The 27,774-nt window shown below is 41.9% G+C and overlaps 1 protein-coding gene across 2 annotated transcripts in view; it reads right to left on the bottom strand.

Annotated features, from left to right (window-relative positions):
* Positions 1–27,407, bottom strand: part of TMEM161B (transmembrane protein 161B) — a 248,632-nt gene extending 221,225 nt beyond the window's left edge. Inside the window, exon 1 of one of the 2 annotated variants that reach the window (XM_029573644.1) lies at positions 26,762–27,407. In XM_029573644.1, coding sequence (XP_029429504.1) covers positions 26,762–26,764 — 3 coding nt within the window. In that variant the 5' untranslated portion in view covers positions 26,765–27,407. The remainder of the gene's footprint in view (positions 1–26,761) is intronic. The other variant, XM_029573628.1, reaches the window with a different exon arrangement.
* Positions 27,408–27,774: the final 367 nt, after the last annotated feature.

Raw genomic sequence — 27,774 nt, 5'->3', positions numbered from 1 at the left:
CTACCCCCCTTTAAGAGGAAATAAAACCAAGCAGGCTCTCAGGGTATGGACTTTAACACCAAATATGGATATAGCCAAACTTCTGGAAACTTCAGACAGTGCCCTTGTAGAAACGGCCACAATAGTGGTCACTTTTGCATTTGAACTTGATTGTGATTGGGTCTTGAGATTATTCTTTAGGCACAACTCTGAAACCTTTCTTCATCTTAAAATTTAAGGTATACCCTGATGTTTGCAGATAAACACAGAAGAGGCGGCAAACATTTCTTGTGAAGCAACCTAGAGTGTTATAGATTGGGGCTTTTTTTGTTTTAAAATTTCCATACAAATGTCTTGTAAAATATAAAGGCCTCATGTTTTTTGTTTTTTTTCATCTCTTCTCAATTAGCATTTTTCCTTAGTAATAAACCGATCTTGCAGTCTGAGGGGAATGAGTTAGCTCAGCCTATACCTCCTTTAGAAGGCGAGTGCTCTTAATTTGTATAACCCGCTACATTAATACTGCTTTTCCTTTTATTCCCCTTTTTAGGGGTTTCTTTGAAATTGTGCTATTGGATCTCCTATTATGGACTTATGGAATTGAAGAAAGTTTGTATTTATTTTCTTGCTTATATTTGTAAATGTTTTCTTTTTCTTTTCTGTTCAAGATTGTTCTCTTGAAAATTTATTGTAAAATGCATAAATAAATAATAATAAAAGGACACCTGTGTCTGCCTTGGCTTGCACATCCAGCCTACAATGCTTGACAAAAGGAATGCAAACTTGACCACCTTACAAATATCCTCTAGGGCTACTACAAAGATTCTACCCAAGACTAAGCCTGGGCTGTAAATGGAATGGGCACTGATATTTGGCACCTTCTGGCCTTTTAATAAATATGCTGATGCAATCATCTCCTTAATCCATCTCCCCAAGGTAGACTTTGGGCTGCCTCACCCTTATGAGGGTCTCCAAACAGTACAAACAACTTTCTGTCTTCTGAAAGGGGTTTGTCACCTTCAGATACAAGAAGCACATGATAGACACCTAAATGAGGGAATGTGCTGTCTGTTCCTCTGAAAAAGCCCAAAACAAAACAAGCTATTTTAAATGAAAGGGTGACACTACCTTTGCTAAAAAGAAAGTAACTAGTTGAAAAGTAATGGAGTCAGGAGAGAAGACTAAATAGGAGTGTCTACAAGACAGAACCTAAAATTCTGAAATATTACTAGCTGAACAAATAGCCACCAGAAAAAACAGTCTACAAGGACAAATTCTTTAGAAAGCTCCTGCAGAGTACTGATGACTAGACTGAGGTCACTCTGAGGGGCCAAGAGCCTAAAGAGAAAAGGGGGAGAATATGCTTAATGGCCCATAAGAAGGAACTACATCCAGATGCATGGCTTTCGAGATCCCCTGGGGCATGAGACAGCCACCACCTGAACTCTCAGAGAATTAAGAGCCAAACCTTTATCCAGCCCCCTTTGTAGGAAGGCCAAAACAGTCACAATATCTGCCCTCCAGGGGGAAGACTGTCTGCACCTCAGAAGATTTCAGAAAGGTGCCATATCCAAATATTTGCCAAGGAAGTGGAATTCTTACAAACATTCAAAGTGGTTAAAATGATTAGGGGGGGGGGGGGGGGCATCCTCTCAAGGACCAGGCCATAAGCCAAAAAGAAGATGGGTTTTCCATCAAGACTGGGCCGTGCTGAACAGTCTGCAAACTAGAAGAGGGGCCCCTGTTAGAAGCCTTATGAGATCCACATACCAAGGCCCATTCCGGGGCTTCTAGGATCATGGAAGAATGCTGTTCTATTCTCCTCACTACCCTGTCTGATAAGCCAAGGCGGGAACACACAGGAACTTGTCCCTTGGCTATGACAGGCTCAGTGCATCCATCCAACTGAAACCCATTTTCTTTCAATGGCTAAGCAACCTACTGCCTTTGACATTCCTGTATGTTGCCATAAGATCCATGAAGGTAGTACTCCATCAACGCACTATTAGTTGGAAAATCTCCTGGCGGAGCTCCCATTCACTTGGATTTAACCTTTTAATCAGAAAGTCGGCCTAAATATTCTTGGTTCCTGCAATATGGGCCATGAAAAAATAGAAGTGATTCTATTCTGCCCAAGAGAAAACAAGACGTCTACTGAGCCACTAACGGGCTCATCAAACCCCCTTGTTTGTTTACATACCATACTGCTGTGGCACTGTATGTTACTAAAAGTAGTCTAAGTGTTAACAAAAGAAACTGTATGAAGATCAATATCCCAGGTCTCTAGCCTATTTTTGGGGCCATGTTGCTTCCTCAATGAAATAAAGGCCCTAAGCCAAGCAGCCAAGACAATGAGCATCCCAGCCCACTACACTCACATCTGAGGTTACTACAATCCATCTGAGAGATTTCAAATCCATTCACTTGAGGATCGTGGAGGGCACAGCCCACAATTCTAGGCTGTCCCATACCAGTGAAGATAAGAGCAGACAAAACTCTTAATTATGGATCACGGGGAACCACCGAGACAGGAGGGACAACTACCGTGGGTGCACATGAGCCCTGGCCCACAGACTAGGTCCAAGGTAGCTGCCAATAAGCCCAAGAGCCTTTTGGGACTAAAAACATATACTTAATCAACCCTTTTCTGGATCAGAAAGGCTCACCCTATTTTTGCATCAAACTGGGCTCTTAGAAACCGAAAGGACTGGGAAGGTTTCAGATTCCTCAGAGCAATTTACTACACAGTCCAACTGCACCAGGAACTGGACCACCCTGGCAGATGCCCATTAGCTTTCCTAACGTAATATTGTAACACAGCAATAATGGCAGATAAAGACCAAATGGTCCATCCAGTCTGCCCAGCAAGGTGCCTGGTTCTAACTGCCTCACAATACAGGTTACCCCATGTATTCTGTTAAAGGCAGTAACTGCCGCATTTTACCCCACGTTTTCTGTTAAGGACAGTAGCTGCTGTTCGTGCAGGTTACTTCCATGCAGAAATGTTACACCTAAACGTAACAAGGGTTACTCCTTTTCTTGATTACCAACCTCAAGCTTTTAGGGATCTGCAGTGTTTATCCCATGCCCTTTTACATTCATTTACTGTTCTCATCCTCACCACCTCTTTTGGGAGGGCATTCCAGGCATCAACTGTGAATAAATATTACCTGATATTAGTTCTGAGTTTTCCTCCCTGGAGTTTAATATTGTGACCCCTATTTGTACAGTTTCCTTTTGAATGGAAAAGTTTAATGTTGAATGTTTATGCATCATTAATACTTTTCAGGAATCTTAAGGTCTGCATCATTTCTCCCCTGTTCCTCCTCTCCTCCAGGTTATACATATTTAGATCCTTCAGCTTCTCTTCATAGGTTTTCTGAAACAGACCCAACATTTTGGCCACCTTTTCTTGGACTCTTTCCATCCTGTCTCTATCCCCTTTAAGAAACAGTCTCCAGAACTGTACGCAGTACTCCAAGTGAGGCATCACCAAGGACCTGTACGAGGGCAATCTCACCTCATTTTTTCCTGCTGGTTATTGCTCTCTATGCAGCCCAGCATCCTTCTGGCTTTAGCTACCGCCTTGTCACATTGCTTCACTACCTTCAGATCGCCAGACACAATCACCCCAGTAACTCCTTGGCTTTTTGACACCCTGAAAGGAATGACTCCTACCTCAGTCAAGACCCACCTGAGAAGGGGGATCATTTAGAAAAATCAAAACCCTGCAAATCCCAGAGGCAACGACCTCCTCTAATGCCCAGAGGCCTTGAATAGGCCCTATACTAAGGAAGCTTTTAAGGCTTGGCTTCCCTCATATCCTTAATCAGCTTCTCTAAATCTTCAACAAGGAATAACCTACCCTGAAAGGGAAGCCTACTAAGGTGGCTCTTGGATTCTAATCAGTTGCTTAGCTACACAGCTACAGCAGTCTTCTGGCTGCAGCTATAAAGATCACTGACTGGGTGGCTATGCTAACCAGGTTATACAAATCATCAGCCAAGAAGTCAACCCTTGATTCCAACTGCACCCATGACTTTCCAGAAGCTGTTGAACCCAGTAGACCACAGCCCATGCTACAAAACCTTCAGAAATGGAAGACTGTAATGGCAGGCCCTGCCTAGAGTGCCTACTTTAAGATGGCCTCCATTCTTTGTATTCTGCTGATCTGTAAAAGCCGTACTACCCTCTACTGGTACAGCAGTCTTACAGGTTAAACTGAAGCCTAGGAAGGTGAAATGTTTTTTTTTTTTCATCCTCCACTGAGAATAGGGTACAATTAATTAATAACTCCACTGTCCTTGAGACCTCCCTGAGATGACTCCCATTCAGCTTTATGAAAGGGGAAGGTCTTTAAAGGTTTCCAAATCCTTTCCAAAATAGGGTCTTCCTCAGTGAATTCCTTGGTCTTGTAGTCCACAATCTTGAGGGAGGTGACCACCTGAGTAAGGAGAGTGGAAAGTTCCTCCTTACAAAAATGCCTAACCACTAAGGATCCCTCATCCTCTAAGGAGAACTCTCCTTCTTCTAGTGAATCTGAAACCATTCCCCTAGGGGACTCCTGAAAAGCAAAAGTGGCCAGGAAATCCAAATCCATAGGGTAGCTCTAGGCCACTTTGTGGCCATACGCTGATGCCCAGTGGGGTCGCAGGTCCACAGGAAATCATGCTCCCACCAGGCTTCTGCATAGTGCAGAAGACCTGGTGCATGAGCCACATGTACTCAGAGAAAAAAAAAAACAACACACACACACACCTTGGAGCATGGCTAACAGTTCCAGAGGAGACTACTGCATGAAAATCTGTGAGGGGAGAGAGAGCCACAACCCATCTTCCCCCAGGGCAGAAGCTTCAGATTTTCTTATTTAAAAAACAAAACATATTGTGTAAGACCAAGTTCAAAGTGGTTAACAAAATAAACATAAAAATGCCATAAAAATCAAATGAAAAAAACAAATATAAGGACAAATACTATAAGAAGATACTACAGGATTATTTTCTTCCTGGAAATATAATATCCAACTTATATGCCTCAAAAAAAAATGTAGTGCTATTCAAATGCCAACTAAAAACAAAATAAGATTTTAACAATTTCCTGAAGCTTTTAGAACATCCTGTTAGGTGCAGTTGCTAAAGACTATTCCAACAAATTGGGTCAGCAATGGAAAAGGCCCTCTCTTGAGCTTCAATGAGATGTGCAGCCTTTGGTGGAGGAACATCCAGCAAGTCGAACTGCAATAATCCCAAAATGCGTGGAGAATTGTAAATTTGAAGCACAGAACCAATCTGATGTGATTCAACTTTGCCTAGCAGTTTATGAATTAGCATGGCTGTCTTATACTTAATTATCCACATGATCAGAAGCCAACAAAGTTTAATGAGTATCAGGGTGATATGTTCTGTAGTGCCTAAACCTGTCAACACTCAAGCTGCAGCATTCTGAGCCAACTGTAGAGCTCAGATTAAGTGCTAGGGACCCCAAGATAAAAACATTTCCACTAATCAAGACCTTTAAGGTTTCAGTGTAACATTCTGAGCTTAAAAAATTAAAGATTTGACTGCCGCATTCACTTGTAGGCGCATAGATAAGCTAGAATCCAGGATTACTCCAAGACTTCCATCTTGTGTTGCAATCAGGATCTGAAGACCCTCAAAAGAAAAAAAAATGGTAGGACTGTTTCTATTTGGAACCCTTTCCAATATCATGATTTTGGTCTTCTCAATATTCAATGCTAATCTATTGCAATGAAGCCATTGCAGGGCTGACACCTGAAGACATGGAAGTTGAGAGCTAGTTGCTTCATTAGCTGCAGGGGTGGAAAACCCCACGGGATCTAGACCTACAATCAGATCTGAAGCTCCCACACTCCAGTCACATACTAGGCAAAAGGATTCAGCGACATAGAGACGTATTGGGTCCTGCAGACCATGCACTTGCTGTCCCAATTCATGACATCATCAAGAACCAATCATACTGAAAAGACCCTAGTGGACAAGAGGATTCAGTGACCCAGCAAAATGCCTCCTCTCAACACTTACCCAACATGGAAGGCAACTGGGAGGAAATGACCTGTACCACTTATGAGCCTCAGCTGCTTCTCCCTTTTTTTTCCCCCCCCTACCCATCCTCCTCCCCAACTTGGCGATAACTGCATTTGCAATTTTTTCCAGCAGAGGGGACAATCAGGGGAATGAGGATGGAGATCAGAACTAGGGGTGTGCAGAATGTTTGAAGGTTACTAGAAGGGAACTGGGAGTGTGGGGGGGCTTGACCCGGCAGAGCCCCTTTTTAAATATATTGTGTGGGGGTTGGAGCATCAGACCACTAGGCCAGTGCTGCACCTTTTTTTTCTAGTTTACATTACAGCCATTTAACTATTTTCCTTTGAATAAAGCCAGTTAAGCCTCAAGTTATACAAATACATTTACCTGAATAAACTTTAAACCTAACCAACATATTCAAAGGTAACCAAATACTTTTATTTGGCGATATTCAGTGGGTTATTTAGCTGTTTTAGGGTTTTTATGAAAATTGCTCTCAGTGAATCTGACAAGTCATCATAATAATACAGGTTCAGGCTGCTGCTACAGAGAACAGTAGCATCAACCAGTAGCATGTGATCTCTGATGCAGTCTCCCAGGCAGCTTTATAATTTAATACTCTGATGCCTTGAGGAAAGAATGGAGAAGCAATAGAATAAATCTATTAGTTTTAGGATAGACGAAAATCTCAAAGCCAAACTTGCCTTTTCAACCTATGTCAGAAATGAGAATTTAATTTTATGATACAGTGCCTAATCAAGATGGCTTCTACCAGACTTCCTCCACATATTTTATCAATACAAGCCTACAGACCATCTGGATGCCAAAAGAAGCTACAAAATCAATTTGATTTTTAAATGTTTTTCATAAGAAAACCAGTGGGACCAGTGGTAATTCCTAGTCTATGATTCTGGCAATGAAGCCGTGAAAACATGGCTACTTAAGAGGAACGAGGATACAAGTGAAAAAGCTCCCAAAAAATTAAATGGAGAAATTACTTACCTGATAATTTCATTTTCCTTAGTGTAGACAGACGGTTATGTGCTCCTTTGCTAGCAGATGGGAGACGGAGTCAAATTTCAAACCTGACGTCACCCTAGATATACCCCTGCGGTGAGCTCAGCTCTTCAGTATTCTCTTTGAAAAACCATTGTGGATATATATTTGCTTAAATAACTTGATTAAAACAGATTAAACTTGATTGAACTTATTCAACTGATTTTTAAAAAACTGGAGACCGCCAATGCACTCAACCAGTTAATGCCAACACCGGACAAACTGCGGGTCTTGAACTAGGGGTAGGCAACGGCTTACCAGTATTTGCTTAGTCTCGAGGTTTGCTTTCCGAGGTCCTCCTTCTCTGAGGCAGCCATGGGCGGGATGCTGAGTCCATCTGTCTACACTAAGGAAAACGAAATTATCAGGTAAGTAATTTCTCCATTTCCTAGTGTGTAGCCAGATGAACTCAGGATCAGTGGGATGTACAAAAACTACTCCCGGACAGGGCGGGAGGCTGCCCGTGGCCCACTTAGTACTGCCCTTGCGAAGGCTGCATCTTCTTGGGCCTGAACATCCAGGCGGTAGAACCTGGAGATGGTGTGTAAGGAGGACCACGTCGCCGCCCGACAGATCTCGGCGGGTGACAGCAGCTTGGTTTCTGCCCAAGATACTGCCTGGACCCTAGTAGAATGAGCCTTAACCTGCAGTGGTAAGGGCTTTCCTGCCTCTATGTAAGCTGCTTTGATTACTTCCTTGATCCAGCGAGCTATGGTCGCCCGCAAGGCCGCTTCTCCCTGATTCTTCCCGCTGTGGAGAACAAACAAGCGCTCCTTTTGGCACACTGGTTCTGATCTTTCCAGGTATCGCACCAGTAGTCTGCCGATATTTAGATGGCGAAGAAGGCATAAGTCTTCAGAGTCCTTATGTTCATCCAGAGATGGTATGGCGATGGCTTGGTTCAAATGAAACTCAAAAACCACTTTCGGTAGGAAAGAGGGGATGGTGCGCAGCTGTATGGCTCCAGGAGTGAACCTAAGGAACAGGAGCCAACAGGATAGTGCCTGTAGTTCGGAGATGTGATGAGCTGAACCAGGAATATTGTCTTCAATGTTAAGTGGAGAACTTGTGAGCGCAAAGTAAGGTGGCAATCACCGTAGAGGAATAGCCACACTTTAACAGGCGAGCTCTCTTAAGGACCAAACCATAAGACAGAGCAAAGTCAGATCCTCATGAAGAACCAGTCCCTCCTATAACAGATCCATGTGCAGCAAGGGGAGTCCCCACCAGGAGGCTTCGCAAATCTGCATACCACGGACACATGAGCCAGTCCAGTGCCACCAGGAATACTAGCCCCCCTGCGGCCTTCGATCTTGCGAATTATCCTGCCCAGCAAGGGCCACGGAGGAAAGGCATAAAGCAATCTGTCTTCCGGCCAGACTTGTATGAAAGCATCTATACCCAGGGACCACGGATCTCTCCTGCAACTGTAGAATTGAGGAACCTTTGCATTGTGAGAAGCTGCCAGCAGGTCTAGGAAGAGAAGGCCCCAGCAATCCACAATCAGCTGAAATGCTTCTGCTGTAAACACCCACTCTCCTGGGTCCAGACTCTCCCTGAGAAAGTCCACTCTTACACTGTATTTTCCTGCAATGTGAGAGGCCGAGATCATTTGCAGAAGACCTTCCGCCTAGTCAATAAGCTGGTCTATTTCCTTCGACGCTTGCTGGCTCTTTGTTCCTCCCTGGCGATTGATAAAGTCCACCATCGTTACAGGTTCCAACGAGACAGCAGAGAGCGCTGAATTGAATGCATATGCACCCTTGTCTATGGCACCACTTTCAGGGTAGCCACCATCAAGCCAAACAGCTGTAGGTAGGACCACACCATCGGGAATATGGTGTTCAGCAACTGATGCATTTGAGACATCAATTTCTGGATCCAAACCTCCGGTAGGAAAGTTCTGTCCTGCCCCGTGTTGAACCGGCCCTCCCAGATACTCCAACAACTGGGATGGACCAAAGGGGTGCTGTAACTGCTTCTTATCCTCCAGCAACCAAGGAACCAGAGACTCGCTCCACTTACTGGCCAGTTTCTCCAACACATTCACAAACAAGAGCGAGCCTTTAAAAGGCATCTTGGTAAGATTAGCTTTGGAGGCTGCGTCAGTTGAGCAATTTCACAACCAGAGTTGAAGCATGGCCGCTATCTGACCGAAGCCACTCCTCTGGCCAAGGTACTGACCAAATCACAGCCTGCATCTGCTAAAAGGGTGGCAGCAAGCTGCATAACCGCTCTGGAATTCCCTCCAGACCCATCAACCTCCTGAGAGAGAAGCAGACAAAAATCGCACCACTAGGTCACAACAGGAAGCAATCTGTAAAGTCATCACCACCACCTCAAAGGCTTGCTTAAAAATAGCCTCAGTCCTTCTACCATGTACATCTTTCAAGGCCGCTCCTCACTCTATGGGGATAAGCTTCCACTTAGAGATGGCACATATCAGTGCATCCACTTTGGGAAAATGCAAATGTTCTCTCACAGCTGAATCCAGGGGGTATAGGTCTTCCAGTGTCCGACCCCCTTTAAAATGTTCCTGTGGTGCAGCTCACTCCAGATCAAACAATTCCTGAATGGCATCCATCACAGGGAAAAAAACAAGAGGCTTTACGTAAGGAAACAAAAATGGGATTCTTCCTTGGCTCAGACATGGCATCCGAAACAGGGACAACCAGCTGTTTCAAGGTCTGGGAAATCAGGGCCAGCAGTTCATCTCTATGAAAGAACCGCAACATGGTTCAATAAGGTTCCAGCCCTGGAGAAATTTCCCATCTTCCAGGGAATCAGGATCAACCTCATCATCAGTGCCATCCAGATTCCTGTCAGCAATACCCGCAGGGAGCTGAGGTGAGCTCCGGCGACTAAGCATAGGACTGGAAGAGGGAGGAGTCACCAACCGAGGTTCCGACGAACAGGCATGGGGAAAGCAGAGGACTGCGCCTGAAGAAAAGCTTGTAAGCCTTGAAAAAAAATTCCACCCAAGAAAAAGCAGCCGGGTGCAGACCAAGTCCAAAAGGAACAAGAGCTGGTCTCACAGAACTGCCCTTGCCTGCGGAGGAGCCAGTCAAGGGAGAACCAAGGTCTAGCATCCCTCCAGTCAAGTCCGTGACCTACCCAATATCAGAATGGGAGGAACCAGACTTAGCAAAATCCGAGGAAGACGACTCTCCCTAACAGTGCTGACACAGGTTAGAAGCCAGGTCAGGTTGACAAGCCCTAATACGACAGGCCACACAAATAGGAAGATGCTTAGGCTTCTTGCTTACCAGCACCATTGCGGCGGTAAACGTGCATCTCAACGGCTCTCATTCAAAGGGGAATGCGCACAAAAAATAAGCACCTAGAAGAAAGTGCAGCAAGGCACACGCACAACTTGTGCACCAAGCTAAGTGTGTGAACAGTGTAAAATTAGAATGCATAAAAAGCACGCCAAAAAAAAAAAAAAACCCGAGCACACAATGCATGTGCAGAGCCGATGCACTGCGCACACCGACAGCCTGTAGAGGGCAGCAGAGCACGCAGAGGAGCATGCGAAAAACGCCTAAGTGCAGGGCCTAGCTCACCGGGGGCCACTCAACTTGCCAGGTTGCCCAGTTCCCCAACCCCAATGGGAGTGGGAATGAATGCTGGTACAGCCCACCAAGCAAGGAGACCGGAGAAGTCCTGAAACCCCTTTGTCTCAGATTCAAAAGGTAAAACTTTTTTCTTTTTTTTTTTTTTTTAAATCTTACCTGAGCTCAGCGCTTACCAACTGAGTATAGGGACAGTCTCCAGCTGCAGGGGAAGAGGGCATCTACCGTCACCATCAGATTCAGCCTCCTGCACCCGCTGCCTTTCAGCTGAACTAGCAGCTAAGTCCATGCAGGGAAACCCAGCTACCAAACCAAGGCACACTTCTGAGGGACCACGGAAATCACCTCAGGAATTCTCAACTAGGGGAGGAACCTTTAGTATCACCGCAGGAGAGCAGGGCTTTCTTTTCCTTAATTTAGAATTTCAAATGTCTCCTTCCAAAAAGCTTGAAGCAATCCCATACGGGCCAATACAGTAAGGACGCGTAAGAAACAGTGCAGCAGTGCTGGGCGCATATTTTGGTTCACATACCGCTCGATTCAGTATTCAAATTAGACGCAAATCCAAGCGGCGTCCAAAGCGCATCAATGAAGCGGTAGGCGTTCGCAATACATTTTACTGTATAGAGCGGTATGCAGCGCCTATACAGTATCCAGGGTGCGCTGGTACCTGTCATTAGAAATGTCATTTCACCAGGTAAGTGGATGGTTCTTTTCTACAGACCCCGCTGCCTTGAGCGCCCGGCCGCCTGTATCCGGGCGTCCATGATCGGAGGCACCGCTGCCTTGAGCGCCCGGCCAGATGTCCAAGCCGCGACCTTGGACGTCCAGCCGGGCGTTCAAGGCAGCGGTGCCTCCGATCATGGACGCCCAGATACAGGCGGGAAGGTCCATGAACAGACGCCATGACCTTGGACGTCCGAGGTTGCGGCTTCGTTCATGGACCTTCCCGCCTGTAGGCCCCGCTGCCTTGAGCGCCCTGCCGGACGTCCAAGTTTCTGGACATGGATGCCCATAGAGGCATCCATGTCCGTAGGCTTAGAGACGTACAGTTTAACTCTAGCCTGGCGCAGCTCCCATCTAACGCCAGGGACAGAGTAGGCGGTAAATATTCAGGTTAAAAGACGCGGTAAATAAGCTGGTTAACAGGGCGATAATTTGGGCACACGTTACTGTATCGGAGGGAATAGCTAATCCGATCATTAACATGTCATACATGCGGCGGCAGAAAGGGATACGCTTCCTTTTCGGCAGTGGTAAGGACGCATAAAAGCCGATACTGAATCACGAGTACGTCTTACGCGTCCAAAACATGCGTCCAAAGCGGGTTAAAAACCGGGTAACCACGGCCGCGCTTTACTGTATCGGCCCAATAGAGAGATGCATGTCAAAATCTGCTGAGACGGAGAATACTGGCAGGGTGGGATCACTGCAGGGTTATTTATACTGTGACATCAGCTTGCTCCATCTCCATCTGCTGGCAGGGAGCATAAACCCACTGGTTCTGAGTCCATCTGTCTACATGCTAGGAAATATATATTTTTCATTTTCCATTATTTTATTTAAAAATAAAAAAGGCACCAGCCTGCGCTGCAAAAATTTACAATGGCACCAGCCTTTGTCTGCTGGCACCATTTGCAAGAGCAGCAGCTGCAGCACAGGGGTGACTGGGGATCTCTCCTGCCCTCTGGAGAAATTTTCATCAAGAAGATAAGCAGGTCCAGAGAGGGGTGGCTTTAAGGCAGCAGTGACAACCTTCTCTCATTGTGTTTTTCACACATTTTTCTTTTCGTTTCTGCCCATGTTCCACTGAAGATGCCAATACAGCCAAGAAATGTTATTTTCAAAAATTGTTTGCCTTAAGATGCAATGAGGCAGATTTGGTAGTTTTTTTGAATTGTTTGAAATGTGTAGTTCTGCCTCTTTTGGTATATTTAATTGTATTATGATTGTGGGGACTTACACCTTTCTTTAATTCTAGATAAACATTCAAGAAAACCATTTAAGGCAATTTCAAAGAAACCAAGCAAAAATCGATCTCAGTTAATATTCATGGAGTTATGTGGACCCACGCCAGTTGATACATTGCAATCATCTACTGGCTACTACCAGTCAGAAATTGAATGTATTTTTCCTTAAGCACAAAGACAAAATCTCATATATTTGCACTATGTACGATACTCAGAACACCAAACACACAAGAAGCTGAAACTGTCCGAACAGACAATGGATGTGAGTTTCACAGATAAAGATTGAGAATTTCACGAAGGAAGAGAATGAAATTCATCACAAGAAGACAGTTCCATATTCAACATTCTAAAATAGAATTGCAAATCTTGCTGCTTTTAACAATATCCAGTTAGCATGAATAATGCTGACAAGACCTGGGCTACCAATCAAGTACTGGGCTGCTGCTTATGTAAGAAAACACAACAGTTACAGAAAGAAACACCACCAGATATATGAACATGTAAGAAGCAATCTATAGGACAGGTGTGCCAACACCAGTCCTCAAGAGCCACAAACAGGCCAGGTTTTCAGGATATCCACAATGAATATGCATGAAATAGATGTGCATGCACTGCCTCCATTGTATGCACATCTATCTCATACATATTCAATGTGGATATCCTGAAAATCCAGGCCTGTTTGTGGCTCTCGAGAACCAGACTTGGCCATCCCTGCTGTAGAATTCTTCAAAATGTTTGAATGTCTCATATATCCCTGTATTCCCAAACAATACTGGAAGATATAGAGGCTAAGAGCACAACCTATAATCTTCGCTGATTATTGCAAAAAGGAAAGGATATTGCTTGCATGAATCCAAAATGAAGAAGATTCCAACAAGCAAAAAGGTGAAGGAGGACAACCAATGGGACAGTGCTATACTGGGGTACAAATTATATCGCAATGACAGAGAGGAGCACCCAGGAGGCGGTGTGGCGCTTTATGTCTGGGATGGCATAGAGTCCAACAGGATAAACATCCTGCATGAGACTAAATGCAAAATTGAATCTTTATGGGTAGAAATCCCTTGTGTGTCGGGGAAGACTATAGTGATAGGCGTATACTACCATCCACCTGGTCAAGATGGTGAGGCGGGCAGTGAAATTCTAAGAGAAATTAGGGAAGCTAACCAAATTGGTAGTGCGGTAATAATGGGAGACTTAAATTACATTTACCCAGTCAATATTGGGGTATCATCAGGACATGCTAGAGAGATAGCGTTCCTGGATGGAATAAAATGATAGCTTTATGGAGCAATTGGTTCAGGAACAGACAAGAGAGGGAGCGATTTTAGATCTAATTCTCAGTGGAGCACAGGATTTGGTGAGAGAGGTAACGGTGGTGGGGCCGCTTGGCAATAGTGATCATAATACGATCAAATTTGAATTAATGACTGGAAGAGGAACAGTATGCAAATCCACGGCTCTCGTGCTAAACTTTCAAAGGGAAACTTTGATAAAATGAGAAAAACTGTTAGAAAATAAACTGAAAGGAGCAGCTACAAAAGTAAAAAGTGTGCAAGAGGCGTGGTCATTGTTAAAAAATACCATTCTAGAAGCACAGTCCAGATGTTTTCCATACATTAATAAAAGGTGGAAAGAAGGCAAAACGATTACCGGCATGGTTAAAAGGGGAGGTGAAAGAAGCTATTTTAGGCAAAAGATCTTCATTCAAAAATTGGAAGAAGGATCCAACAGAAGAAAATAGGATAATGCATAAACATTGGCAAGTTAAATATAAGACATTGATAAGACAGGCTAAGAGAGAATTTGAAAAGAAGTTGGCCGTAGAGGCAAAAACTCACAGTAAAAGCTTTTTTAAATATATCCGAAGCAGAAAGCCTGTGAGGGAGTCAGTTGGACCGTTAGATGATCGAAGGGTTAAAGGGCCACTTAGAGAAGATAAGGCCATCGCGGAAAGATTAAATGATTTCTTTGCTTCGGTGTTTACTGAAGAGGATGTTGGGGAGGTACCCGTACTGGAGAAGGTTTTTCATGGTAATGATTCAGAGGGACTGAATCAACTCCGGAGAACCTAGAAGATTTGGTAGACCTGATTGACAAACTGAAGAGTAGTAAATCACCTGGACCTGGATGGTATACACCCCAGAGTGCAAAACTCATCCTGGTGAATTTGAGATTAGGTTATTCCATCTGGAAGAGAAGGTTTGCTGTAGAGGCCTCATGTGCACCTCTTGCCCAAGCACTAAATCCAGAGCACCGTCATGGAACCCAAAAGCTGTAGACAACTCCAAAAAATGGATGCCTGACTGACAGCCAAGGAAAGAGCCTGTCACCACAATCTCAGAATCTTCTGCTCTATCAGGTGCAGTTGCCCTATCTTCGTATCAAACAGTGTTCCTAGATATTCCAAAATCTGCAACAGTTGTAAACTGTTCTTGGTGAAACTGATTATCCACCCAAATTCCTGCAAGAACTGCACCATCCTCTTTATGGCCACTGAATTATCCTGCACCAAAATGTTGCTCTTATCAGGCAGTCATCCAGATAAGGACACACCAAAATTCCTTCCTTGTGTAGCCTCACCACCACAACCTAGAAGGTCTTTGGGGCAATAGCCAAACTGAAGGTAGGGCCTGATACTGAAAATGTGCCCACCCACCCACTGATCCACCCCAGCAAAACACAGAAAGCACTGATTCTCCAAATTGGGATATGCAGATAACACTTCATAAGGAAGTCAGAAACTGTCTCCTCCGTACTGCAATAAGGACAGACTTCAAGATCTTCATCTTGAAATGAGTTATCCACAAGTATTTGACTTGCTTCAGATCCAGGATGGGACAGAAAGATCTCTCTTTTTTTGGGAACTACCAAATTAAAGGAATACCAACCTAGACTCCACTGAGCCCTTGGAATTGGCACCACTGCCATTAATCCAAGGAGCCAACTGAGCATCTCCTATATGGCTTCTCACTTCATGGTGGAGCAGTAGGTGGGTGGGTAGGGGGGGAAACCATAAAAACATCAGAAACCAGATGGAAGAATTCAGTGGTGTAACCAACTCAAATGATCTCCATACCCCACTGATCCATTGTAATTTGGACCACTTCTGATAAAATTGCGACAAACTGTCACTTATCTCTGGCACCAGAAATTGGGTCCCCAAAAACTCACTGAGAACCACAAGAGGAATCGGATTCCATGGATCCTTCTTTACCCCCTCTCTTCTCGACCAAAAGGACTGGTACCTGCTAAATGGCCAAGACCTCTAACTAAAATTCTGGAAAAATCTGAATTTAAGAAGTATTAGCACAATCCAGTTCACATAAATATAGGTCAGTCCTCAATGAAACTGGTAGAGTGTACAGCTCAACATCAGCAAACAAAACACATTGTTATTAAATAGTTATTCATAAGAGATGAAGCAAAACAGGGAAATCTTTAACTGAGCTATATCTCAATAATACCTTGACCAAACTGCTTCTGAAGTACTGTATGCAAAAATTTGGACTCATTAAAGAAGATGACCATAGTAAGTGACATTTCCACAAGTAGGAAAGTGTTGGAAATGCACTTAATGTCAGTGTGCTGAAAAGTACTGAGTTAGCTAGTAGTGAATTGTTCCAAGCAACTAGGGCTTCCATATTGCTCTGGAAGTTTACTTACATGATTCCTGTTTCTGTATGAGCGGAATTGCTGACTGCTCCAGTTCTGTTTTACCTTATTAATAAAGGCAGTGCTGTTTACTGCTCTTGCAAGAAGAAAACCTCCTGGCTTTAGAAAACATTCTCTTACCTAAATAAACTCCACTGTATCACTGATTTCTAAAGGTATACTTGATACTTGAACAGCTTTTAGGTAATAAGGATGAGTCATACCGTACTAAGTAACATACAATATATACTATTATTGGCAAGTCTGATGAATTGTTTTATGTATTTGAGCAAAATGGCAAAACTAGAGTGGCAGAGGCAGCAGGCATAGTGGCAAACAACATTCATCTCATAATTGATTCCTGTTGGCACGTGTGCTTCAGGGAAATATACTGCCATGCTGATGCACATTTTATTAGCTCACACTATACTGGACAGCCAATTGTGCAATATTTCTTGGTGTCTTACCTAACTGGCAAGAAAGTAACAAATCCATTTAAAAGACTGAGTGGCCCTTCTCCTGAAACTGTTAAAAATAAAAGTTTTTGGGGGTACCTAAAGATCTGTGTATTATTGGGGAGGGAGTAAGTCTTAGAAAGAAATTTCATCAGCTTTTTCTGACACATATCATAATACCAGAAACTGCAGCACAGGCAACCATGTGCCTATCCTGCCAGCTGTTGCCACCAGCAGGTTAGGTTTCTTTCCGTTTCCTGCTGCTTACTATGCTGGTGGCACCTTCCTGCTGGAAAGCTGCAGTAGTGTGGAAATTCTAATAATCAATGGGCTGCTGAAAGAGGGAGTATCAGCAGGGCTAGGGAAAAGTACTTCCGGTTTCCCAAACCCCAAGAGCCCACTGGCCTTAACTTGCCTGCTTGAAATTTCTAGTCACTAGTGGCAAGCTGCCAACCAGAAATTTCATGCCCTCTAAGTATACATTCAGGAAACAGACAGGAATATGTATACATAGAGGGCATGAAATTTCCTTTGCCATTTTGTCTTCAGGATTGTGGACGTCTTTATGTACCTTGCCTATAGAATGAGATAATGCAGGATATATATATATATATATATATATAATTTTTTTTTAAGTAAATACACATACATACTCATCAAGCCCTCTCCAGAGGAATTTTGGAACTCAAAATACACTATTCAAAGATGGAAAGGAAAGAGAATAAAGCAGAAGCTTTGACATATCTACCACACTAAAATGAAGTCCAAGAAGGTATCATTTCCCATAGGAAAAGGAGCTCACAAACAAAGAACTGCGGCATTAGGCTGGAAGAAAGGAACCACAGAGAGAATCAGACCAGCTCCATCAAGTCCAGCATTCTGTCTCCAAGAGTGGCAAATCTGGATCACCCAATGGAGACCATGCAAGCAAATCTCTCTCATTGTGGATATCCTGAAAACCAGATTAGCCAGGTAGTCCTTGAGCACTAAGTTGAGAACCACTGGCATAGTACACAGCAGGAACTGTCCTCTCTATATGTTCAGCCCCCCCCCCCCTCTCCCCCTCCAAAATCATGCAGTCTCGTATTGATAGGCTCAGCAGTTGGGCATAGGCCAAGGGGTGCATGCCACCAGGAACAAAGGCCCAAAGGAAAGAGTCAGATAAATTCAAAGTGCTCCTTAATAATCACACTAAAGGTAAGAAAGATTCTTATACAGTCTGTGTTTACCACAGTATAAGACCTTGAAAAGCAGCCTTACTACAAGGTAAGAAAATGAATGTTTGTACTAGGTGTTAGCGCTGACTGATAAAAAAAAAAAAAAAAATACAACTGAGGTTCAAAATTATATAAAGGACAATTTTCAAGGGGATTCTCTGCAGATAAATAGGTGTTTAACCATAGTGAAGGCCCCTTTGAAAACTGCCTTCACTTCTCTTGCCAGCTGGCTTATACGCAGGGATTTCATTCTGAAAACACTGCACATTGTTTAACCTATTTCTTTGCATCTGCAGAGTAAACAGATTTAAAAAAAAAAACTCTGCAGCACTAATTGCTATGGAATTTTCAAAGGAAAAAACACAGCGAGTTTCTATTTCAAAACCAGTTTGCAGGCAAGCACTGCAACTTCTCTAAACGCTACCCCACTCCCATTAGATAAGTGGACCTCTTAGTCAATCTAGGTTTCAGGATATCCATAATGAATATAAGAACATAAGATTTGTCATCCTGAGTCAGACAAAAGATCCATCAAACCCAATATCCTGTTTCCAACAGTGGCCAATTCCGGACACAAGTATTTGGCAGGATCCCAAAAAGTTGACAGAGTCCATGCTGCTTATCCCAGGGATAAGTAGTAGATTTCCCCAAGTCCATCTTAATAATGGTCTGTGGACTTTTTTTCTAGGAACTTGTCCAAATCTTTTTTTTAAATTCAGCTACACTAACAGATTTTGTCACATCTTCTGACAATGAATTCCAGAGTTTATTTATGCATGAGTAAAAAATACATTTTTTCTACAATTTGTTTTAAATATATATTACCTAGTGCCTTCATTGCATATCCCCTAGTCTTTATATTTATTTACATATATTTCAATACCACTGCTTCCACGACGAGAGTTGTGTTGTTCACAATTCAAACATGACACAGTAAAAACATTAACATTAATATCATCTGTACTTTTAATTCATGTATGCTTTCACAAATACAACATAAATAACCCAACACCACTGTATTCCAGTGTACCGAACCGTTTAGCAACGATATCAACAATCAATGGTACCACAAGTATAATTTAAACACATTATGTTTGTGCACAACCAAATATATGTAGGCCCCTTACTTTAAGGGTCTGTATTGTGCAACAGACTCTATTCTTGTATAGGGTCACCTTGCTTGCTCCATGGAGTAGATGAGTATTTGTGTCCCCTCCTTATAATTACGGAGATTGTGTGACTATCGATTTTATGACAAAAGGAAATAGAAAAAATAACTAAAAACAGATAATTTAAATTAAAGCAAGGTGACCCTATACAAGAATAGAGTCTGTTGCACAATACAGACCCTTAAAGTAAGGGGCCTACATATATTTGGTTGTGCACAAACATAATGTGTTTAAATTATACTTGTGGTACCATTGATTGTTGATATCGTTGCTTTCACAAATAACCAGGCCTTTAACCCTTTTCTGAAAAGTTTAATATCTCTCTCCTCCCTAAGTCTCAATGGAAGCGTTTTCCATAATTTAGGGCCTAAGTAGGATAAATGTTCTCTCAAGTGTTTTCTGCAACCTAAAGTTATTAATGGCTGGTAAGGCCAACAACTTTACTCCCGAAGAACGCAACGTACGTGACAGAGCATACCAAGAAAAAATCTTGGCCACCATAGTGAGAATTTAAATAGACGTTTGTTTTTCACCACAAAATATTCTAAATTGAGACCTCGATTTCACTGGAAACCAGTGTAGTGATTTCAAAACCAGTGAAACAGTCTCACAGTATTTTACTCCAGTTATCAATCTTGTTCTAGCATGTTGTATTAGCTGCAAGGCCCGCAAAAGAGTACCAGGTAAGCCAACCAACAAGTTACTACAATAATCTAGGTGACTTAACACCAAAGTTTGAGCACAGATCTAAAGAGATGTGCTTTTAATACTGGCCTTAAAGGTTATAACATTTTCAACTTAAAGAATGCAAACTTTACCATATGCTGTACATGCAGTTTGAACAATAACTGAATCCATATAAAATCCCAAAATTCTAATTTCAAATAGTATTGGTAATGTCTCATTATCATACTTCACATTTAAAATGGCATCTAAAGGCGATTGCTTACCAACCCATAAAAGTTTTGTTTTACCAACATTTAAAAACAAACCATTAGTTGAAAGCCATCCTCAAATTGTATCCAAAATCTCTTGCGCTCTACTTCTCGGTATCATCTCATCTTCTATAAAAGGCACAAAAATCAGTAAATCGTCAGCATATTTATAATATGCCATTCCTAATATTTCTAGACAGGTTCCAATTGGAACAAAGAACAAATTGAAAAGAACTGCAGGCAGACAAGAGCCTTGGAGAACCCCTACCAACAACTTTCTTCACTTTGAAAACAAAGATCCAACGGGCATTCGCTATGCTATACCTTGCACAAATGAAGTAAACCACCTTAGAACTACTCTACTTATACAATGCTCACATAACCGTGAGAGAAGTAATTGGTGAGATATAGTATCAAATGCTGAAGCAATAACAAGGTGCAATAACACACCAGTATGAAATTGATGCAACTTGTCCATCCAGGGCAACAATAACAACTCAGTATTATAGTTTCTCCGAAATCCAAATTGCCCTTCATTCAACACTAAAACAATTTCTAAAAACTCCTCTAACTGAACAAGAACACATGTCTCTATAATTTTGCCCAATGTAGGAAGAATGGAGTCTAAAATTTAACAAATCCTTAGTACATAACGTAAGATATGCCATACTGGGTCAGACCAAGGGTCCATCAAGCCAGTATCCTGACTCCAACAGTGGCCAATCCAAGTCACAAGTACTTGGCAAATACCCAAACATTAAATAAATCTCAAGCTACTATTGCTTATTAATTAATAGCAGTTTATGGATTTTTCCTCTAGGAACTTTTCCAAACCTTTTTGAAAACCCAGTTACACAAACTGCTTTAACCACATCCTCTGACAATGAATTCCAGAGCTGAACTATGCACTGAGTGAAAAAGAATTTTCTTCAACTTGTTTCAAATGAGCCGCTTGCTAACTTCATGGAATGCTCCCTAGTCCTTCTGTTATCTGAGAGAGTAAATAACCGATTTACATTAACTTGTTCAAGTCCTTTCATGATTTTGTAGACCTCTATCATATCTCTTCTCAAAACTGAAGAGCCCTAAATTACTTATCCTTTCCTCATAGGGCAGCTGTTCCATGCCACTTATTGTGGTTGCCCTTTTCTGCACTTTCTCCAGTGCAGTTATATCCTTTTTGAGATGTGGTGACCAGAACCGCACACAGTATTTAAGATGCAGTCTCAACATGGAGCGATACAGAGGCATTATGACATCCTCCATTTTATATTCCACTCCCTTCTTAATAATTCCTCACATTCTGTTTTCTTTTTTGATCGACACAGCACACTGAGCCAACGATTTCAATCTATTATCCACTATGACACCTAGATCTCTTTCCTGGGTGGTAACTCCTAAGATAGAAGATAACATGGTGTAACAACAGCAAGGGTTATTTTTCCCCATATGCATCACTTTGCACTTGTCCACGTAAAATTTCTTCTGCAAGTCTCGCAAGGTCCTCAAGAGGTTTATCACAATCTGCATGAGATTTAACTACTCTGCATAATTTTGTGTCATCTGCAAATTTGATCACCTCACTCGTCGTACCCCTTTCCAGATCATTTATAAATATATTAAAAAGCACCGGTCCAAGTACAGATCCCTGAGGCACTCCACTGTTTACATTTTTCCACTGTGAAAACAAACCATTTAATCCTACTCAGTTTCCTGTCTTTTAACCAGCTTGCAATCCACAAAAGGACATCGCCTCTTATCCCATGACTTTTTAGTTCTTTTAGAAATCTCTCATGCGGGACTTTGTCAAACGTAGATAACTTAATATCTTTTTTAATTGGTAAAATTACCTCTATTAAGAAAATATTAACTATCATTCTGATTAATCCATAGGAATCCTGCTGTAAGTTCCTAATTATACAAAAAGGAAAGGGATCCAAATAAGAAGTTGATTTCAAATGATCAATTATACTAGTGATTTCCTTTAAAGGAAATTATTCTAAAAATCAGGCCATTTTTCTTCAGTATTTGAACTCAATGAAGTAACATCACCCCTCCTAGGCACTGAACAAACATTTGCACAAATTCTATCAATCTTATCCATAAAATAATCAGCCATCTCTTCATAAGCAGGGTAATCACTCACAACCATAGACTAAGGTTAACTTTTGAACAATAGCAAGCTAAGTCATAGAGCGATTAACTGCCTTCTTAATTGTTTGAGCAAAATAATCCCCTCAAACTTTCTTACAAAGAGACCTAGATAAGCCCAAACTTGTTCTATAGATATGTAAATTATCTTTACTTGGATATTTTCATCATCTTTCAGATTTTCCTAACTTCTGGCGTTCTAATAATAAATCTTGCGTAAACCAACGGGCTCTTTTATTAGCTTCACATACCTGGTCATATGCCTTCAAAGGCTCATATTCCAGTTTTCCACTAAACCACTCACACCTAGATCGTTCTTCTCACATTCTTCTAATTTTTGTTTCCAACAATTTAAAAAAAAGTCTGTTTGCACTGTCCCACAGATTAACTTCTTTACCCTTGGCAGGAACTATAATTACACAAATCAATTTGTAACTTAAATGTGAGCAAACAATGATCTAACCATAACATTTTATAAGATTTCTAGATCTGTTACTAAATTTTTCCATTTTTTCAGGACAAAGTCAATCCAAAATATACCCACCAACATGGGTAGGCGTATTCACCAATTATAAGAAATTTGCAGTTTTCAACAAACCTAACAGTTCGTTAACATGCCTGGACATAATATTATCTGCATGTACATTAAAATCCCTATTAAAACTATTTTCTCATATTTTAAATGAAGGGAGAATAAAAACTTGCCCAAACTTTGTATCTGACTTATGGATTTTACCAGTGGATTATATAAAACACACAGTGTCCAACTCAGTACTCTTATCACCATAGCTTCACTGGAGCAGGCGGAATTACCCCCAAAGATTGTATCTTAATATCGGCCGTATGAATTATCCGTATATCACCTCCTCTTTTTACTAGGCGCTCATATTCAATATAAGGATACCCCAATGGACATAATTGATTCAAATAATATGTATCATATGATTTCAACCAAGACTCTAATCATTGAAACATCAAATCCATTTTGGTTATGTCAGTTATATAACTACCCTTCCCTCTAGCTCTCCTGGCATTCACATATCCTACGTTTAAAGCAGGCCTAATATTTCCCTAACCTTGTCCAGTAACAATTCCCTCCCTCACAACAGATTTTAAAGTCTGTTAACTCGACAAACTTGTTTTTTCTCTGGCAGTCCTGCATATCTCTAAGAGACTACCCACACAAGGCATAATATCACCCCTCATGATTTACATACTAAACTCAAAATTTATAAATTAGAAACAGAAATGAAACTAAAAACCCCTACCCCAATATCCCATGTACCACTAAGGGGTACACAAAGAGACAGGCCATTGGTGGGCCCTTCTTTTTGAAAGAGTAAACAACCAATTCAACTTTACCTGTTCCTCTCCACTGATTATTTTATAGACCTCTATCATATCTATCATATACAGTGGAGGTAAGGCACATTTGTTTGCCTTACCTCCCTTGTATACAATATGTATACAGTGGAGGTAAGGCAAACAAATGTGTCTTATGGTTTTTCATCCTATCATTTCCAAATCCCATATGGATGTTCACAAACTAAAACTCATAAAACTAGCACAACAAAACATAAGATGCCCTCTCAAAAATACCAGTCCTGATTTGTGAAAACAGTGTCAATTCCAGAAGAAAATAGTTTTCATACTAAAATTTATCAGGCTTTGTCCAAGTAATCAGGTGTACTAAACTGTCTGTAGAGGTACATATTCATGTTTAGGAATAAATTTTGGGTACAAAATCCAAAGCCTACAAATACAAAATGGCATTTAAATTTCACTACCATTAATAAAATTAGGATACCTGTACCTTCAAAATAAATCCGCAACAACAATAAAAGCAGCAAATTGTATTCAATTCAAAAACTCATTTTATCAATCTGAAAAGACATTTTTATATTTTTGTGTACAAGGGATTGTATCAGTAGGTCAATGCCATTTCCAATCTGCAGTCTTTTGCCCGCAAAGGTCTTTAAACTGTAGTCATATCATGCATTGGAAACTGTAATCATTTACAGTTGAATATTCTACAATGGCCAAGTCAAAGTCCAGATCTCAATGCAATTGAAAATCTGTAGCACTATTTGAAAACTGTAGTCTAAAAGCATCATCCAACTAACCTGAACAACTGGGAGCAAATTTGCCAGGAAGAATGGGCAAAAATCACTCCCCAGTGTGAAAAAACTGGTAGAAACTTATCCCAACAGACAAAGCTGTTATTACAGCAAAAGATGGTTCTACCAAGTAGTAGTCGTCTGAAGGGGTTGAATACTTATGCAAGCAGCATTTTTTCGCTTTTAATTTTATTTTACAAAAAATGCAGAGAAATAATGAATTGTGATTCTGAAAATATACTTTAAGAGCATACAGGTTTCCAATAAGCATACTGTCTGGAACAATCTATATTAAGTGTCATTTGCAATCCACACAAATCTGCTGACTTTTTAGGGGGTCGAATACTTTTGCAAGCCACCAAATACATATATCGATCCCGACATAGTCGATGTTTCTCCTATTTGTTGCCTGCATCGGATCATTATACACTTTGGGGTGAATTTTAAAAGCCCAGCGTGCCCCAAAACTGGGAGATACGCGAGTATGACTGGTCAACGCGCAGATGCGTGGATTTTAAAAGGTGCCCAAGTACATGCGAATCTCTGGGTATGAGCACAAATAAGAAGTTGCAAAAAAGGGGCGGGGTTGGTCTGGGTGGGGCATGGGTGTTCCAGAACTTTAACATGAAATGTGTGCAAGTAATAAAATTAAAAAATTCTAGGCTAGTCAGCGGGATTTTAAGGGTCAGTGCTAACAGGGTAAAAGGGAGGCTATTTAACTAGGGGGGTTAGAAAGTCCTAATCCTTACCTGGACAAACTGAGGAAACTGGTAATTGCATCAGTGCGTTTGTCTACTAAAATCCCCCCACTTACGCGGTAGAAGCACTATTTGCACGCACATGCATATAAAATTGTATGCACATGTTCGCGAGTACAGCCTATTTTATACCATGTGCAAATGTTATAAAATGGCCATGTCCTTTGGCGCAAGCCAGCATTATGTGTATGTGCGCGCCTGCACACAGATATCAAAGTTACCATCTTTGTTGGGCACATTGCCTCTTCCTAACAAAGCTAAAAATGGAAGAGGCAATGTGTAGATTTTGGCAAGTGAATAGGCTTGTAAACACCATAATATAAGATAAATACAAATATTCTTTGTGTGAGTTTTGTAGTTGAGAATTAACATTAATAATTAAGGGATTTAATTAAGAGAAATTAAATATAGTGATTTACAGTAAAAGGATTTTAGATATATAAAGGGATTTAAAGAAAGAAAAGGCTTTTTTATTTTATTTTATTTATTTAACATTTTTTATATACCGATAGCCGTTTGCACATCGTATCGGTGTACATTTAACTCAGAACTAGTAGGCGATGCCTGTACATGGAACAGAAACTAAAAATAAACAGTAAAGTATAGTAACAGATATTACAATGGACAAGTATTTGTTGTATCTTTTGAAAAGATACAACAAAAAGCAAGCAACTGTAAATGATTGTAGCTTCCAATATGACTACAGCTTAAAGCCGTTTCCCACAGGGCTTCCCAAACCTGTCCTGGGGATCCCACAGCCAGTCAGGTTTTCAGGATATCCACAATGAATATACATGAGATAAATTTGCATACAATGGAGACTCAGTATATGTAAATTGATTTCATGCATATTCATTGTGGATATCCTGAAAACCCAACTGGCAGTGGGGTCCCCAGGGCAGGTTTGGGAAGCCCTGCTAGGGGCAAAAGACTACAAATTAGAAATTTATTTTAACCAGCTTGCAATTCACAAAAGGACATCGACTCTTATCCCATGACTTTTTAGTTCTTGGAAATCTCTCATGCGGGACTTTGTCAAACGTAGATATCAATGAAAAAGTATTTTCAGATTGATGAAATGGAGTAATATTTGCCACCTTTATTGTTGTGTTGTGGATTTAAAGTTTCACTTATAGTTTCACGTCCCTTAGATTTTTCAATAAAGCATCGCTTATTTTTAGTTGTATACTGAAACTTCAAATATCAGTTGAAACATATACTCTCCGTACCGCTCAAGGGTATTTCAAGGGTGACACCCTCACAGAGGAGCACTTTTTCGGCAACATCACCTCTACGGATTTCAAAGTCAACACTCTCTCTCTCTCTCTCTTTTGCATTTGAATTACTCCTCCCTAACTGCAGAAAGCTCTCATTGTTACACAGCAGCCTGTCAAGTGCGACCCTCTTAAAGTCGCGGGGAGACGAGCAGCTATTTCCCCTGAGACTGAGGTACCATGAGAGGAACCAGCCAGTGCTGAACATGTGGAGCATGGAAAGCGTCACTGAAAGACTCGTTAGTGATTGTACCGGGCCGAGTGGCTCTGCGTAGCCGAGCCGGTGTCAGAGGAGGTGGATACGCAAACGGCTCTGCCTAAATGTGACCGTGGCAGCGAGCGTCTAGTGTAAATGTGATACGGCAGTTCCTATGTGCTGGCGAGCGTAGGACTCGGACATTATTACTCACCATGCTGCCAGGACCCAGCGCCAGCCGCTTCCTGGAACCGCCAGAGACCGGCCTTGACAGGAAAGCAATAACAGACAGGAAGGAAAAGGAAGACACTAACTAGCCCGCCCACTGAAGTCCAACCCTGTGCTCGCGCGGATGCCGCTGGAGGTCACTCCAGGACCCCCTTCCGAGATAAGCTGACCGCGGCACTGCCGCAATCGGGCTTCTACGGCTGCCACCGCAGTGCCTCTCTGTGTATTTCCGCCCTCCAGAAATGCTGCCGCTACTCCGGTGGGCGTTAGCACCGCGAACGAGGATCGGTTCACAACCGCTGAGGCGCTTTGGTTATTTTATTTTTCTTTTGTTATTACAAATTGTACAGCAGGCGACTTCGGGCAGACTGAAACGGCGAAGGCCCCACCACGGATTGCTCGGGTTAGGGGTTAGAACTTTGGACGTTTCCAGTTCAGCGAGGCGCCGGCGTCACGTGCCGAGGGTTGCGTTTTGACGTATTGTTGTACCTGAGCACGAGGAATAGAATAGGTGGAGCAAGTCTTGGTTCCTGTGATGCTGAATTGCTTACGCTGCTGTGAGAAGTATGTGCGGAGGGAAGTAGCTAAGGACAAAGCGAAGAAAAATTTAAAAAAAAATCTGAAAAATTGTGAGAGATGCGACAGTGCTGAATGGTGTTTGTGGCTTAGAGTTGCAAGGTATACAGAACTGCCGAGACAGAGCAATTTTTAAGAGGGAGATTTTCAGCATAGGCCAACTGCTTCCTCCCAGTTGTTCCAGAAAAATACTTTACACACCATTTCCCCTACTGAGAGCCATTTGTCTTGGATTAATGCCAAAATTAAAAGAATTTTCAGCATGTGTATTTGTAGTTTGATTTCTGTCTTCTTTTGGGGGCAGTACTGACACAGGATTCCTCTAGCTCCACTCAGCATCCACTTATACTCTGCCAAGTTCTGCAGCCTCCTCTTTTTGCCCCTTGTCCATAGTGTCCAGTATCTCCACTTTCTATACCCCTT

Source organism: Rhinatrema bivittatum, chromosome 1 (assembly GCF_901001135.1).
Source record: "Rhinatrema bivittatum chromosome 1, aRhiBiv1.1, whole genome shotgun sequence".
NCBI lineage: Eukaryota > Metazoa > Chordata > Amphibia > Gymnophiona > Rhinatrematidae > Rhinatrema > Rhinatrema bivittatum.
Note: the sequence above shows the minus strand (reverse complement) of the source record. Positions and strands in the feature narration are given on the sequence as shown.